This window comes from Hippopotamus amphibius, chromosome 17, assembly GCF_030028045.1.
Source record: "Hippopotamus amphibius kiboko isolate mHipAmp2 chromosome 17, mHipAmp2.hap2, whole genome shotgun sequence".
In the NCBI taxonomy this organism is placed as follows: Eukaryota; Metazoa; Chordata; class Mammalia; order Artiodactyla; family Hippopotamidae; genus Hippopotamus; species Hippopotamus amphibius.
This window is the reverse complement of record NC_080202.1, coordinates 56,876,266-56,889,854: the sequence shown is the minus strand read 5'-3', so window position 1 is coordinate 56,889,854 and position 13,589 is coordinate 56,876,266. Positions and strand designations below refer to the sequence as shown.

The 13,589-nt window shown below is 54.8% G+C and overlaps 1 protein-coding gene across 5 annotated transcripts in view; it reads left to right on the top strand.

Annotated features, from left to right (window-relative positions):
* Positions 1–13,589, top strand: part of ITGB4 (integrin subunit beta 4) — a 31,877-nt gene that overhangs the window by 12,973 nt on the left and 5,315 nt on the right. For all 5 annotated transcript variants that reach the window (XM_057714108.1, XM_057714104.1, XM_057714105.1 and 2 more), the window contains 14 exons: positions 232–354; positions 454–560; positions 1,303–1,336; positions 1,515–1,706; positions 1,958–2,061; positions 2,360–2,418; positions 2,549–2,572; positions 3,562–3,710; positions 3,805–3,984; positions 4,798–4,946; positions 8,013–8,217; positions 9,011–9,168; positions 9,513–9,693; positions 9,815–9,952. In XM_057714108.1, the coding sequence (XP_057570091.1) occupies positions 232–354; positions 454–560; positions 1,303–1,336; positions 1,515–1,706; positions 1,958–2,061; positions 2,360–2,418; positions 2,549–2,572; positions 3,562–3,710; positions 3,805–3,984; positions 4,798–4,946; positions 8,013–8,217; positions 9,011–9,168; positions 9,513–9,693; positions 9,815–9,952 (1,803 nt within the window). The remainder of the gene's footprint in view (positions 1–231; positions 355–453; positions 561–1,302; positions 1,337–1,514; positions 1,707–1,957; positions 2,062–2,359; positions 2,419–2,548; positions 2,573–3,561; positions 3,711–3,804; positions 3,985–4,797; positions 4,947–8,012; positions 8,218–9,010; positions 9,169–9,512; positions 9,694–9,814; positions 9,953–13,589) is intronic.

Sequence of the window (13,589 nt, the reverse complement as noted above, 5' to 3'; positions counted from 1 at the left end):
GCCCAGGATGGGCACAGATTTGCAGCCTTTGATGCTTCTGGGGCGGGCAGCCCCACCTCGCCCCATCCATGTGCACAGTTTGCTGGGAACTTGCATCTTCCCGGGGGGGGTGCCTCCCGCCCTGTGATGGGTGGCGTGGGCCCCAGAGTAGGGCCATGGTGAGGAGTGGACACCTCACCAGGCCCTGCGGTGGGTGGGCTTGGGTGCGCTGCTGACCGTCTGTGGGTGCAGCGGAGGAGGTGGTGGAGTACTGCTCCTTCCGGGACGAGGACGACGACTGCACCTACAGTTACACCGTGGAGGGTGATGGCGCCCCGGGGCCCAACAGCACCGTCCTGGTGCACAGGAGGAAGGGTGAGCTGGCGGGCCGGCCGGGGGCACGTGGGTGGCCTCTCAGACCCCGGTGGGAGAGATGGCACCGACTCCCTCCTCTGCCTCCTCCCTCCTCCCTAGACTGCCCTCCCGGCAGCTTCTGGTGGCTCATCCCGCTGCTTATCTTCCTCCTGCTGTTCCCGGCGCTGCTGCTGCTGCTCTGCTGGAAGTACTGTGCCTGCTGCAAGGTGGGGGCTCCCCCAGGGTCTCCCCGGGGGGCCTGCCCCCCACCAGGGTCCCTGTAGGTGGCAGAGGCCAAGCGAAACCACATGTTGCGCCCAGCTCTGGTGCCCTCCCCGCCCCAGCCCCTCGCCTCTGCCAACCATCAGTGGCCGGACACCTGGGAGCCCCTGCCCGGGGGTCAGCCTCACGCGAAGGGTCACGGGCGCCAACAGGGAAGGAAGGGCCGTGCCCACCAGGCGCTGACAGTCTTACTGGGGAGGAAGGACAGGAGACAGGAAAACATGGAGGATGGGATACTGAATTGTAGCGGCAGAGGCGACACTCCACAGTAACCCCCAGTGTTGTGGGATATTAGGGTGTGTTACAGAGAAAAAGAGTTCTGTGATCAAATACATTTGAGAAAGCGGTTTCTTCTCTGCAGGACTCCTCAGAGCCCTCGATCTGGTTGTATGCATAGTGAAACTGTATGGGGAAGGAATTCCATGCTTCTCAAATGGGTTTGATCACAGAACTGTACTTTCCAGAGTATAAAGCAGGCTTCCATGACACAAATTTGGGGAATCCTCTGCCCCATCACCCTCTGTGCCACACACCTAGACCGCTGCAACTGCCTGGCTCTTCTGGTGTCTGGGGAAGGCACTGTGGCCCCCTCTGGACGGTTGGAATGGCTGGGAGGTGGTGGTGGGAGGGGCTTACCTGGGCTGGGGCGGCTGTCTGAATTATCACCCCACCTACCTTGTCACCTAGGCCTGCCTGGCCCTTCTCCCTTGCTGCAACCGAGGTACGGGCCCAGTATTGGCAGGGGCGGTGGGTCTCTGACCACTCTTTCCTCCAGCTGGGGTGGAGGGGAAGTGGGGGCTGAGTCTGGAACAGAGGCGGGAGGCCCCAGGGTCCCACCTGCAGGGGTGTGGCGGGGAAGGTCTAGGGAGCGGCCCCGTGCTGACGACCCTGTCCCGTAGGTCACATGGTGGGCTTCAAGGAAGACCACTACATGCTGCGGGAGAACCTGATGGCCTCGGACCACCTGGACACGCCCATGCTGCGCAGCGGGAACCTCAAGGGGCGCGACACGGTCCGCTGGAAGATCACCAACAACGTGCAGCGGCCTGGCTTTGCCTCGCATGCCGCAGGCATCAACCCCACGGAGCTGGGTGAGGGCAGGGGCTGGGCACCACGGCTGCCCTTGGGATCTAGGGCACATTCACCGCTGTCCCTGGGTCCGGGATCACACCATTCCTCTTTTCTCCGGGTATGGGGTGCGGGCACAGACCTGGCTAGCTTCTGTGCTTCCTGATGGTGCTACAAGCCTCAGGTGCTCCCCTCCCCATGCATGGCTCCTGGAGGGGGCTTCTGCGGTGCCCAGGGTGCAGGGGCTGATGGCTCCCCTCCCTGCCTGCCCTAGTGCCCTACGGGCTGTCCCTGCGCCTCGCCCGCCTCTGCACCGAGAACCTACTGAGGCCTGGCACCCGAGAATGTGACCAGCTGCGCCAGGAAGTAGAGGAGAACGTAAGGGCCAAAGAAGCCGATCCCAGGCAGCGGACACCTCTGGGCCGGGTGTGAGCCAGGTGGTGGGAGAACAGAGGGAAGCAGCTGGGGGACCTGGATTTTTCTGGGCAGGAAAGCAGGGCTTCCTTGGACGTGTGCCTGGCCTGGGGTCACCCTGGGCTCTGTTCCCTGTGAGTGCTTCCAGAGGGTGGAGGCAATGTGCCTTCCCCCGGCCACGCCCCCAGCCAACCCCGAGAGGTCCTCTGGGTGGAGAGGCTCCCCCAGGGCCTGAGCCTCACCGCCCTCCCTTGCTTGGCAGCTGAATGAGGTGTACAGACAAATCACAGGCGCACACAAGCTCCAGCAGACCAAGTTCCGGTGGGTCCCGGGTCCCCGGGGTTGGGTGGGGGGCTGCCCATACAGCCGACGCCAGGGGATTTCCCCCAAGCAGATTGTGGCTCCACCCCAGGGACGGTCTGGCTCACGGTCCCCACTTTGTCCCCCACAGGCAGCAGCCTAACGCCGGGAAAAAGTGAGTTGAAGACACACGGGTGGGGTCGTACCAGCCCTAAGCACCTGCCCCCACTGCCCCTCCCCCCCATCTCCATCTCCATCTCCAACCCATCGGAAAGGAGGGCTGTCTGTGTCTGTCCTGGGGTAGGACCTTCATTGAACAAATATCAATACGAAGCCCTCACCGAAAGCCAGCCTCTGTAGTAGAACCGGAAAACCACGGGGAACCAAGCAGACCCAGTCTTGGCCCTCACACTGGTGGTAGCCCCTCACCCAGTACCTGGGATAGCCCAGTGCCAGCTCCAGCCCTCCTCCGAGACTAAAGGCCTTGATCCTGGAGGCACCGCTGGGTGCCAAGAAGATGGTCCAGTGGGTGACACACCTCTTTCCTGGTTTCTACCCTGAGTCCCAGCCCCCCAGGGGAAGACGGGGAGTGGGGCTCAATGCAGAGAGGACAGAACTGTGCAGTTAACAGAATACAGCTCTGAGGACATCACCATCAGTAAGAACTATTTAGACCAGCATTTTGAGTGCTTCCAATGGGCCAGGCCTTGTTCTAAGGGCTTCAGGTGTGTGGTTATCTTCTCCAAGTAGGTACCACTGCTATTCCCATTTTATAGTTCAGGAAACTGAGGATCAGAGACATTAAGTAACTTGCCCAAGCTTACCCAGCTATTAAGACATAGAGCCAGGATTTGAACCCAGGCAGTCTGGCTTCAGGGCCTATACCATTAACACCTTTGATGTCATGCCTCTACTTTTGTATCACCAGCCCTTCTTGGTGAGGTGGGCAGGGTGGTAGCCTCATTTCACAGATTAGGATGCTGAAGCAGCAGGGGGAGGGGCAGGGGGCGGGGCGGGCAGCATGGGCCACTAGGACTGGTTCTGAAGACCACTTTTTGCTGCCTGGAATCTTGTCCCCTGATGGAGAGAGGACAGGTAGGAGGGGCGGGACAAGTGCCAGCCTCCTGGCCGGCCTGACACCTCCCCACCCACCCCCACCCCCAGGCAGGACCACACCATTGTGGACACGGTGCTGATGGCGCCCCGATCGGCCAAGCAGGCCCTGCTGAAGCTGACAGAGAAGCACGTGGAGCAGGGGGCCTTCCATGAGCTCAAGGTGGCCCCTGGCTACTACACCCTCACTGCAGACCAGGGTAGGTGGGCAGGCTCCCTGTGCCCCTCCCTCTCACCTCCCACCCCTGTGCGGCCCCCTGACCCCCATCTGACTGCTCCGCACCACCCACCCAGACGCCCGGGGCATGGTGGAATTCCAGGAGGGCGTGGAGCTGGTGGATGTGCGAGTGCCTCTCTTCATCCGGCCTGAGGACGACGACGAGAAGCAGCTGCTGGTGGAGGCCATCGACGTGCCTGTGGGCACTGCTACCCTCGGCCGCCGCCTGGTCAACATCACCATCATCAAGGAGCAAGGTCAGTCAGGGTGGGGGCCAAAAGGGGACCGTGGGGCCCCTTGTTCCTCCTCGAATCCAAGTGGAAGTGGGGCCTGGCCACGTGGCCTAGACAGGTGACTTAACTTCTGAGCCTTGGTTTCTCCATCTGTAAAATGGGTATCAGGCTCTGGTGAGGGGTGTGTGGCTGTACATTTCTGCCCAGTGCCTGGGAGTAAGCACTCAGTGTGGGAGCTTCTTATAATCACCAGAGGGTGCTGCATCCTCCTGGAGCTGTCCCGTGTCCCTCTCTTTGTTCTTTCCCTATGGCCTTTGAACTTGGAGACTGGAGGGCCCCCTAGGATGCCAGGGCATCAGAGCAGGAAGGGGACGGGGGGTCCCACTGCCCAAGCCTGCCTAGAGGGGTGGGCAAGGCGTCACACCGCTGTCACCCACGGTGCCGTCCCTGCTAGTTCCTCAGGGAATCTGGACTTGTTGATAACCGTCCTTCCTGCATCCAGAGGGTCTGTTCTGGTCCCTGACCCCTCCTCCCCACCTGCTCCAGGACCCCAGGACTTAGGCCTACTCTGCCCCAGCCCTCGGTCTCAGCCATCATCTCTGGTCTTGCCCCTGCCTGGCCTCCTTTCTCTGCCCTGACCCTTCCAGGATGTTAGCTGGACACCGTTCCAGCCCTGTCAACTTTTCCTGGAAGACTTTTCCAGCCCCTTCCTCTGCCCTCCCCAGAGAGGGATGACAAGCAGACTCCTGCAGTCTGGGCTGGGCTGGGCCAGAGGGAGGGTGGGGGCTGAGAAGGGACTGTGGCCAAGCCCCTTGACTGGCGCCTGGCTCCTTGCAGCCAGCGGGATCGTGTCCTTCGAGCAGCCCGAGTACTTGGTCAGCGGCGGGGAGCACGTGGCCCGCATCCCCGTCGTGAGGCGCATCCTGGACAACGGCAAGTCCCAGGTCTCCTACCGCACGCAGGACAACACAGCGCAGGGCAACCGGGTGAGTCTCCGCCACGGGGTCAAGGGCACATCCCAAGGGCCGGTGAGATCAGGACATGGCAGCTGCCTGAGTCTCTGGTGGTGCCACTGGCTGGGCTCCCAAGGACACGTCCACCTGCCCTGCCACCCTGCAGCAGGGGTGTCTTGCTTACCAAAAGGACCAGTGACACCCTGAGTAAGGTCTCGTGTCCAAACCATCCGTGTCCCCCTCCCACTATCCCAGGATCCACCAGGACAGGCAGACTCGTCACAGAGACATAGATGCCCCGTGTGCCCCAGTCCAGGGACCCTGGGCTTCTTTTTTTTTTTAATTTTAAAAAAATTTATTTATTTATTTATTTTGGCTGCGTTGGGTCTTCGTTGCTGTGTGCAGGCTTTCTCTAGTTGTGAGCGGAGGCTACTCTTCAGTGTGGTGCGTGGGCCTCTCATTGCAGTGGCTTCTCTTGTTGTGCAGCACAGGCTCTAGGTGCGCAGGTTTCAGTAGTTGTGGCGCATGGGCTTAGTTGCTCCAAGGCATGTGGGATCCTCCCGGACCAGGGCTCAAACCCGGGTCCCCTGCATTAGCAGGCGGAGTCTTAACCACTGCACCACCAGGGAAGTCCCAGGACTCTGCGCTTCTTGACGTGGGATCACAGGCCCCTTGTCCCCAGGCTGTCTTTGCCAGGCTGCCCTCTGTGGGCCATGCCGCAGGAGCAGTGTCCCCTTTATCATTGGGCCCCGGTCTTGGGAACAGCCAAATCCAGGTGGTGGGGGTGCTGGGTTTGGCTTACAGGTCTGTTTGTTTTTCTAAATTTATAACCAGCATTTTATGGTGGTTTTTTGGCTGTGTTGCCCAGCTTGTGGGATCTTAGTTCCCCAACCAGGGATCAAACCCAAACCCAGGGTCACGGCAGTGACAGCGCAGAGTCCTAATCACTGGACCACCAGGGAATTCTGTATTACCAACATTTTTAAAAATTAATTTTTTGGAGCATAGTTGATTTACAGTGTTGCGTTAGTTTCTGCTGTACAGCAAAGTGAGTCAGTTATACATGTCCACATATCCACTCGTTTTTAGATTCTATTCCCATATAGGTCATTATAGAGTATTGAGTAGAATTCCCTGTACTATACAGTAGGTCCTTATTATCTATTTTATACCTATCACCAACACTTTAAAACTAAAAATATTCATATCAAAACTTCAGTCAAAAAGTAAGAAAGTCTAGTCTCACTGGCCCACTTGGCAATCGTGGGAGCAAGTGTGTGCTCAGAAGATCCCGACGTACTCCCTATTCTTCTCTCCTTCAGTAGGAACAGTTCTTATTAGTACTCTAACGCTCCCAATAGAAATTCCAAAGAGGAATTTGGGTGTCCCTAACTTTTCACTGAATATGCCATATGATAGAGATTGTGGCTATCCTGTTATGCTTTTATAAAGATCCTTTGATATTGGATTATTTTTTGAAACATTTTTGTTATTTCTCCACTTTTTATTTTGAAAACCTTCAAACCTACAGACAAATGGACTAATAAAATTAGCACCCATTGGACTTCCTCAGTGGTCCAGTGGTTAAGTCTCCTCCTTCCCATGCAGGGGACGTGGGTTCAATCCCTGGTCAGGGAACTAAGATCCCACAGGCCACGAGGTACAGCCAATAAATAAATAAAAGTTTAGCACCCATTTACTCTCTACATAGATTCACCCATTGTTAATAGTTGCTTTCTCTCTTCCTATATAGTTGTGCACATGCAGGTATATAGAGAGACGTATCTATAGCTCTATAATTAAAACTGTAGAGAGAGGGGAAGAGAGTGTTTGGTTTACTTTTGTTGGCTGATGTTCAAGGTAAGCTGCAGACATCATGTAGACCCTAAACCCTTCCGCAGGTGCCTGCTAAGAACAACATCACTCTGCCTAACTACGACAGAGTCACCAAACTTAAGAAGTGTCACATTGTCCTCGTAACTAATAATTAGTCCCTATTCGGATCCCCCCACGTTCACATGTCCCGGTAATGTCCTTTATAGCTTCCCGCCCCAGTCCAGGAACCAATCAAGGGTCTGGCACTGCATTTGTTGGCATGTGTCTTTTGTCTCTTTATTTTTTTTTATTTTTATTTTTTTTTGGCACACGGGCTTAGTTGCTCCGCGGCATGTGGGATCTTCCTGGAGCTAGGATCAAACCCGTGACCTCTGCATTGGCAGGCGGACTCTTAACCACTGCGCCACCTAGGAAGCCCCTTTTGTCTCTTTAATCTAGAGTAATTGCCAGCTTTGTCTTTTGTGCTTTGGACATTTTTGAAGCATTTCCCCCGCCACCCTACCCCCGGGTCAGTTGTCTTGCAGGTGACTCCTGCTTTGCTCACTTCCTGGGTTTTGTACCCTTTGAGTTTGTCCCTCTTTGCACAGCAGGCCTGACTAGCGGTGCCTGGAATTGAATGTTAGTTTGCAGCACCACTTAGTGGCGTCCTGTGAGAAGGATTCTCACACACACACCCACCTTGCAGTTAATCTGTCCCACCCAGGTACACACGCATCCTGGGATGCTCAGGAAAGCTCTGGGGCTTTGAGAGAAAAAAAAAAAGAAGCTAGAGATGTTGGAAGCACACCACCTGGGAGGCAGGGGCTGAGGGCTAGTGGAATCCAGACTTCAGAGCCCCAATGCAGTAAACAGTTCCTCCCTCCCTGGGTGGCGCCTGCAAATCTCAGCTGCCCCAGCTGAGTGCCTCCCTGGGTGGGACCCTCCATATCTGCATCCCTGTCTCTGTGCCTTGGTTCAAATCCCAGCTCCACCACAACTACCTGTGTGAACTTGGTAGGTTTCTTCACCTCTGTGTGCCTCAGTTTTCTCATCTGTAAAATGGGGACAATAATATCTCTACCTCACACTGCCCTGAGGAGTAAATAAGCTAATATTTGTAAAGTGCTTGATGCACAAGAGGTGCTGTAGAAACATGAGCCATTCCACGTCCACGTGGGACAGTCTGTGTGTGAGAGTCTCTGTTATCTGTGAGGTTGGGGTGCAGTGTGTGGACGTGACTCATCTCCCAGGCCTGGTCTGACCCCAACCCCTTCCCAATCCTAGGACTACATCCCCGCAGAGGGCGAACTGCTGTTCCAACCTGGGGAGACCTGGAAGGAGCTGCAGGTGAAGCTCCTGGAGCAGCAGGAGATGGACTCCCTCCTGCAGGGCCGCCAGACCCGCCGCTTCTACATCCAACTCAGCAACCCCAAGTTTGGGGCCCGTCTGGGCCAGCCTCAGTCTGCCACTGTCATCATTGGGGACCGAGGTAGGCAGAGCCAGGGGTCAGCTTAAGCGGGTGGGGAGGGAGGGCCGGGGGCTTCTTGACAGTCTCAGCAGGTAAAAATACAGGATGCTCAGTTAAATTTGAACCTCAGATAAATAACAATCACATTTGTGGTATAAGTATGTCCCGTGCACTACTTGGGATATACTTATCTTAAAAAGTATTTCTTGCTTATCTGAAATTCCAGTGTAACTAGGCATCCTGCATTTACCTGGCAACCCTATTCTCGGTCAGAGAGGCTGGGGTCATGTGGCCACCGGCCTGCTGCTGGCCGTGAATCCCACCACTAGGCCTTAGCCCTTTGACTGCAGCCTTAATTCCAGCTAAAATGCAGGTGTTCCCAGAAGGGGTGAAACAGTTCTTATAGGTCCTTAGAACTGTATAGTGGAGTCTGTGAGCCCACTTGGAGGGGAGGCTTGCCGAGATGGGGGAGGAGGAGTCGTCTTGGGGTGAGGGGGTGAGGGAGGGCGTTGGGAGGAGCAAGTGTTCTCACATGGGACACTCCCTTGGCTGCCAGAGAAAAAGGGCAAACTCCCTCCTCCCTCTCATCCCTCCAGGGCCCCCCACCAAGTTTGGCAGGATGCCCTGTGCTTTACCAATGGGGGCCCAGCCCTACAGCGACCCCTTTGGCAGGTCTCAGTTGAGGGGGTGCAGGGAAGGAGTCTTTGTATTTAACTGGGCTTCTGGCGCCCCCTGGTGGTGAGGTTGGGTTCCTGCCCCATCAAAGCAGAGGGTTTCTCAACTGGCTGCCCTGTCCTGACTTGACCCACTACAGAGGAACTGGACGGGACCTTAATGAACCAGACCCTGTCATCACCCCCACCCTCCCGGGGTGACCTGGGTGCCCCACAGAACCCCAATGCCAAGGCCGCGGGGTCCCGGAAGATCCATTTCAACTGGCTGCCCCCTCCTGGCAAGCCGACAGGGTACCGGGTAAGGTGGGGGGCAATGAGGGCGGTGGATGGGGACGCCGGGCACATAGTCGGGAGGTGGGCCACCAGGGGGCAGAGGGCCCTTGAGGGAGAGGAGAGGGCACGTTTGGCCTCAGTGGACGGGGGGAGCCCCATCTGTGCCCTGAGGGAGAGGGAATTTCCTGGAATGTGGCCCCACCAGCCCGGAGACACCTCTGCTCTGTCCCAGCCCTGCTGCGTGGACCTTGGCAGGTCACTCACCCCCTCCGTGTCTGTGTGCAAAGGGGACCGTAAGGACAGGGCTCAGTGGAGGGGTGATCGGCTCTGCCAGCTGCTCCCCACTGACCAGCCCCGTCCTGGGAGCAGGTGAAGTACTGGATCCAGGGTGACTCCGAGTCCGAAGCCCACCTCCTTGACAGCAAGGTGCCCTCGGTGGAGCTCACCAACCTGTACCCGTATTGTGACTACGAGATGAAGGTGTGCGCCTACGGGGCACAGGGCGAGGGCCCCTACAGCTCCCTCGTGTCCTGTTGCACCCACCAGGAAGGTGAGGCCTTGCCACGTCTGTCCGTCCGCCCACCTGATGCCAGCGTACGCAGCCCTGTCCCCGCTCAGAACTCTGCCCCCTCTCTGCTGACAGCTCTCCTCCTGCATCCCTTCCCCCCCAGTACCCAGCGAGCCAGGGCGTCTGGCCTTCAACGTCGTCTCCTCCACGGTGACCCAGCTGAGCTGGGCTGAGCCAGCTGAGACCAACGGCGAGATCACAGCCTATGAGGTCTGCTACGGCCTAGTCAACGAGGACAACCGTAAGGATCTGGTCCTCTCCTTCTGCCCCCAGGGAGGGGAGGAGGTCACAGCCATGCTGCTCAGTAGATGAGTCCATATATCTGGTTGCCTGGGGCATCGTTAGGTTTGTGGTCTGGTTTGGGCTGAGTTGCATTCCAAAGCCAAACCGAGAAGCTCCCAGGGCAGGTGGGGATGGAAGACCTGAGATTATGTGCAGTGGGGTCACAGGTCCAGGGGTGCTGCCCACACAAGTAACTAGAATGGCTCAATTCTACCTGGTTCTCTTAGCGCCAGAGTAGAGTTGACAGATTTAGCAAATAAAAGCAGAGGACGCCCTGAACTTTAAATAAACAATAATTTTTCTACTACAGTTCATGCAGTATTTTATCTGGCAGCCCTAGGCCAGAGCACCTGGCAGAACTATTATTTTTCTCCCAGTCCTGGAAGGGAGGGACAACCCTGCCAGTTGTCAGGATGAGAAACTATTTGAGGGAACTTGGTCCCGCCTCTCGCCTGGTGCAGGGCCCTCCTCCTTGTGCTCTCACCTCTGCTTGGTCCATCCCAGGGATGGAGAGCTTATTACCATCCTCAGATGCCATCTGTGGACCCTAAAGTGGGTCAGGCTTAGCACCTCCAGGGTGGCCCAACAGGGCAGAGGGCAGCAGGCTTGTTCTGGGCCTCAGGCTCCTTGTTCTTTACTAGCCTGACCGACCAAGCACAACCTTCTCGGCAGCTACATCACATCCTGGGCTCATTCTGAGTGTACAGCACCTGGTCCACCCATGGACCACTGTCAGGAAGTCTCTTCTGACAGCCTTTAATACCAGGAGTGATTTCAGCCCACGGCTTTAGCCCCTGCTGAGGCCTCTGCTGTGTCATGAATGTGAGAGGCAGACCTCCTGGCCCAAGAGCATCAGCACTTTGGGGTGGCCCCCTTCCCTTCTCCCCCTGATGGACAGAGATGTAAGGGGGTGGGCCAAGGGCAGCCCCCACCTCAGCAGGTAGAGACCTCCCCTGGGCTGACAGCCCAACATCAGCCAATTTTTGGAACACAGCTTTTTTTTTTTAAGTACTTTTATTGAGATGCAGTTAACAGACAATAAACAGCATATATTTAGAGTGTACAATTTGGTATCCCAATCTCCCAATTCATTCCCCCCCAACCCTCCCCGCTTTCCCCACTTGGTGTCCATGTGTTTGTTCTCTACACCTGTGTCTCTATTTCTGCCTTGTATTTCCTCTTTCATCGTTGTTAGCATTTGCCTTATGTATTGAGGTGCTCCTATATTGGGTGCATATATATTTATAATTGTTATCTTCTCTTCTTGGATGGATCCCTTGATCTTTATGTAGTGTCCTTTCTTGTCTCTTGTAACATTTTTTATTTTGAAGTCTATTTTATCAGATATGACTATTGCTGCTCCAGCTTTCTTTTGATTTTCATTTGCATGGAATATCTTTTTCCATCCCCTCACTTTCAGTCTGTGTGTGTCCCTAGGTCTGAAGTGGGTCTCTTGTAGACAGCCTATATATGGGTCTTGTTTTTGTATCCATTCAGCCAGTCTGTGTCTTTTGGTTGGTGCATTTAGTCCATTTACATTCAAGGTAATTATCAATATGTATGTTCCTATTACCATTTTCTTAATTGTTTTGTGTTTGTTTTTGTAGGTCCTTTTCTTCTGTTTCCCACTTAGAGAACTTCCTTCAGCATTTGTTGTAGGGCTGGTTTGGTGGTGCTGAATTCTTTTAGCTGCTGCTTGTCTGTAAAGCTTTTGATGTCTCCGTCGAATCTGAATGAGATCCTTGCTGGGTAGAGTATTCTTGGTTGTAGGTTCTTCCCTTTCATCCCTTTAAATATATCATGCCACTCCCTTCTGGCTTGCAGAGTTTCTGCTGAGAAATCAGCTGTTACCCTTATGGGAGTTCCCTTGTATGTTATTTGTTGTTTTTCCCGTGTTGCTTTTAATAACATTTCTCTGTCTTTAATTTGTGTCAATTTGACTACTATATGTCTTGGGGTGTTTCTCCTTGGGTTTATCCTGCCTGGGACTCTCTGCACTTCCTGGACTTGGGTAGCTATTTCCTTTCCCATGTTAGGGAAGTTTTCAACTATAATCTCTTCCAATATTTTCTCAGGTCCTTTCTCTCTCTCTTCTCCTTCTGGGACCCCTATAATGCAAATGTTGGTGCGTTTAACATTGTCCCAGAGGTATCTTAGGCTGTCTTCAGTTCTTTTCATTCTTTTTTCCTTATTCTTTTCCGCATCAGTGATTTTCGCCATTCTGTCTTCCAGGTCACTTATTCGCCCTTCTGCCTCAGTTAATCTGCTGTTGGTTCCTTCTAGTGTATTTCTCATTGCAGTTATTGTGTTGCATATCTCTGTTTGTTTGCTCTTTAGTTCTTCTAGGTCTTTGGTAAACTTTTCGATCTTTGCATCCAATCTTTTCTCAAAGTCCTGGATCATCTTCACCATCATTATTCTGAATTCTTTTTCTGTAAGGGTGCCTATCTCCTCTTCATTTGGTTGTTTTTCGGGGGTTTTATCCTGTCCCTTCATCTGGTACAAAGTCCTCTGCTTTTTCATTTTCTCTGTCTTTCTGTGGCTGTGGTTTTCAGTTCCACAAGATGAAATACTGTTGATACTGCTTGATACTGCTGTCTGCCCTCTTGTGGAGGAAGCTGTCTAGGAGGCTCGTGTATGCTTCCTGATGGGAGGGACTCGAACACAGCTGTTTTCTTATCAAATAGCATCAAGAGACTTCCCTGGCCATCCAGTGGTTAAGAATCCCAGCTTCCACTGCAGGGGGCACGGGTTCGATCCTTGGTCGGGGAGTTAAGATCCCCCATGCCACATGGTATGGCAAACAGACAAACAGCATCAAGCTTAGTAGGTGTTGTTTTCCAGAGCCTTCCTTTGGACCCCTTGGAAACTGGGACATTTTCTTGTCTCCCAGGTGTCTTCCAACATAGAGGGCCCCATCTTGTCACATCGGGGGCACCGTAACTTGCTCAGAGCAGCCTAGGGTCTCTTCCTTCTCTCTCCCAGGGCTGTATGTCCACGCTTCTAGGTGTTGGGGAGGAAGGCTGCTTCCTCTCTGCTCTCAGCTAAATGACTCTCATGTAACCTCTACTCCACCCTGGTGTCCTCAGCTCTCACAAGCCTCAGCCTGTCTTCAGATGCAGGTTCAGGCCTGCCTCTCTCCTCCCATCCTTGCCCAGGTGACCAGGGTAGCCACAGGGCGGGGTGGGGGGCCGGTATCCGAATGTCTCTACTTTTGATTCCTTAACAGAGCATTTGGGGTTTGGTTGTAGACAGTGGGGCACAGGTGGTGAGGATGCCCTCACCTCTGGAGTCAGCCTCAGACAGACACACATGGACGCAGGACCCTTTACCAACTGGTAGAGGTGACAGTGGGGCCGACTTGAGTCTAGTCTGTCTCTGCCACTTAACTTAGCGATGAGCCCGGTGGAGGCTTGGTGACACTTCTCTAAGCCAGTCATGCCCAGGTTCTCAGGGCTTGGCACGCAGCTGGGGTTCAACAGTTGCTCACTCCCTGCCTTGTTCCCAAACCCCTGGCTGCGGTTCAGGGGCTGTGTGACAGTCCTGGTGCATCAGAGGCAGGGCGCAGGCCAGAAGCTGGCTGGCCCCTCTGAAGT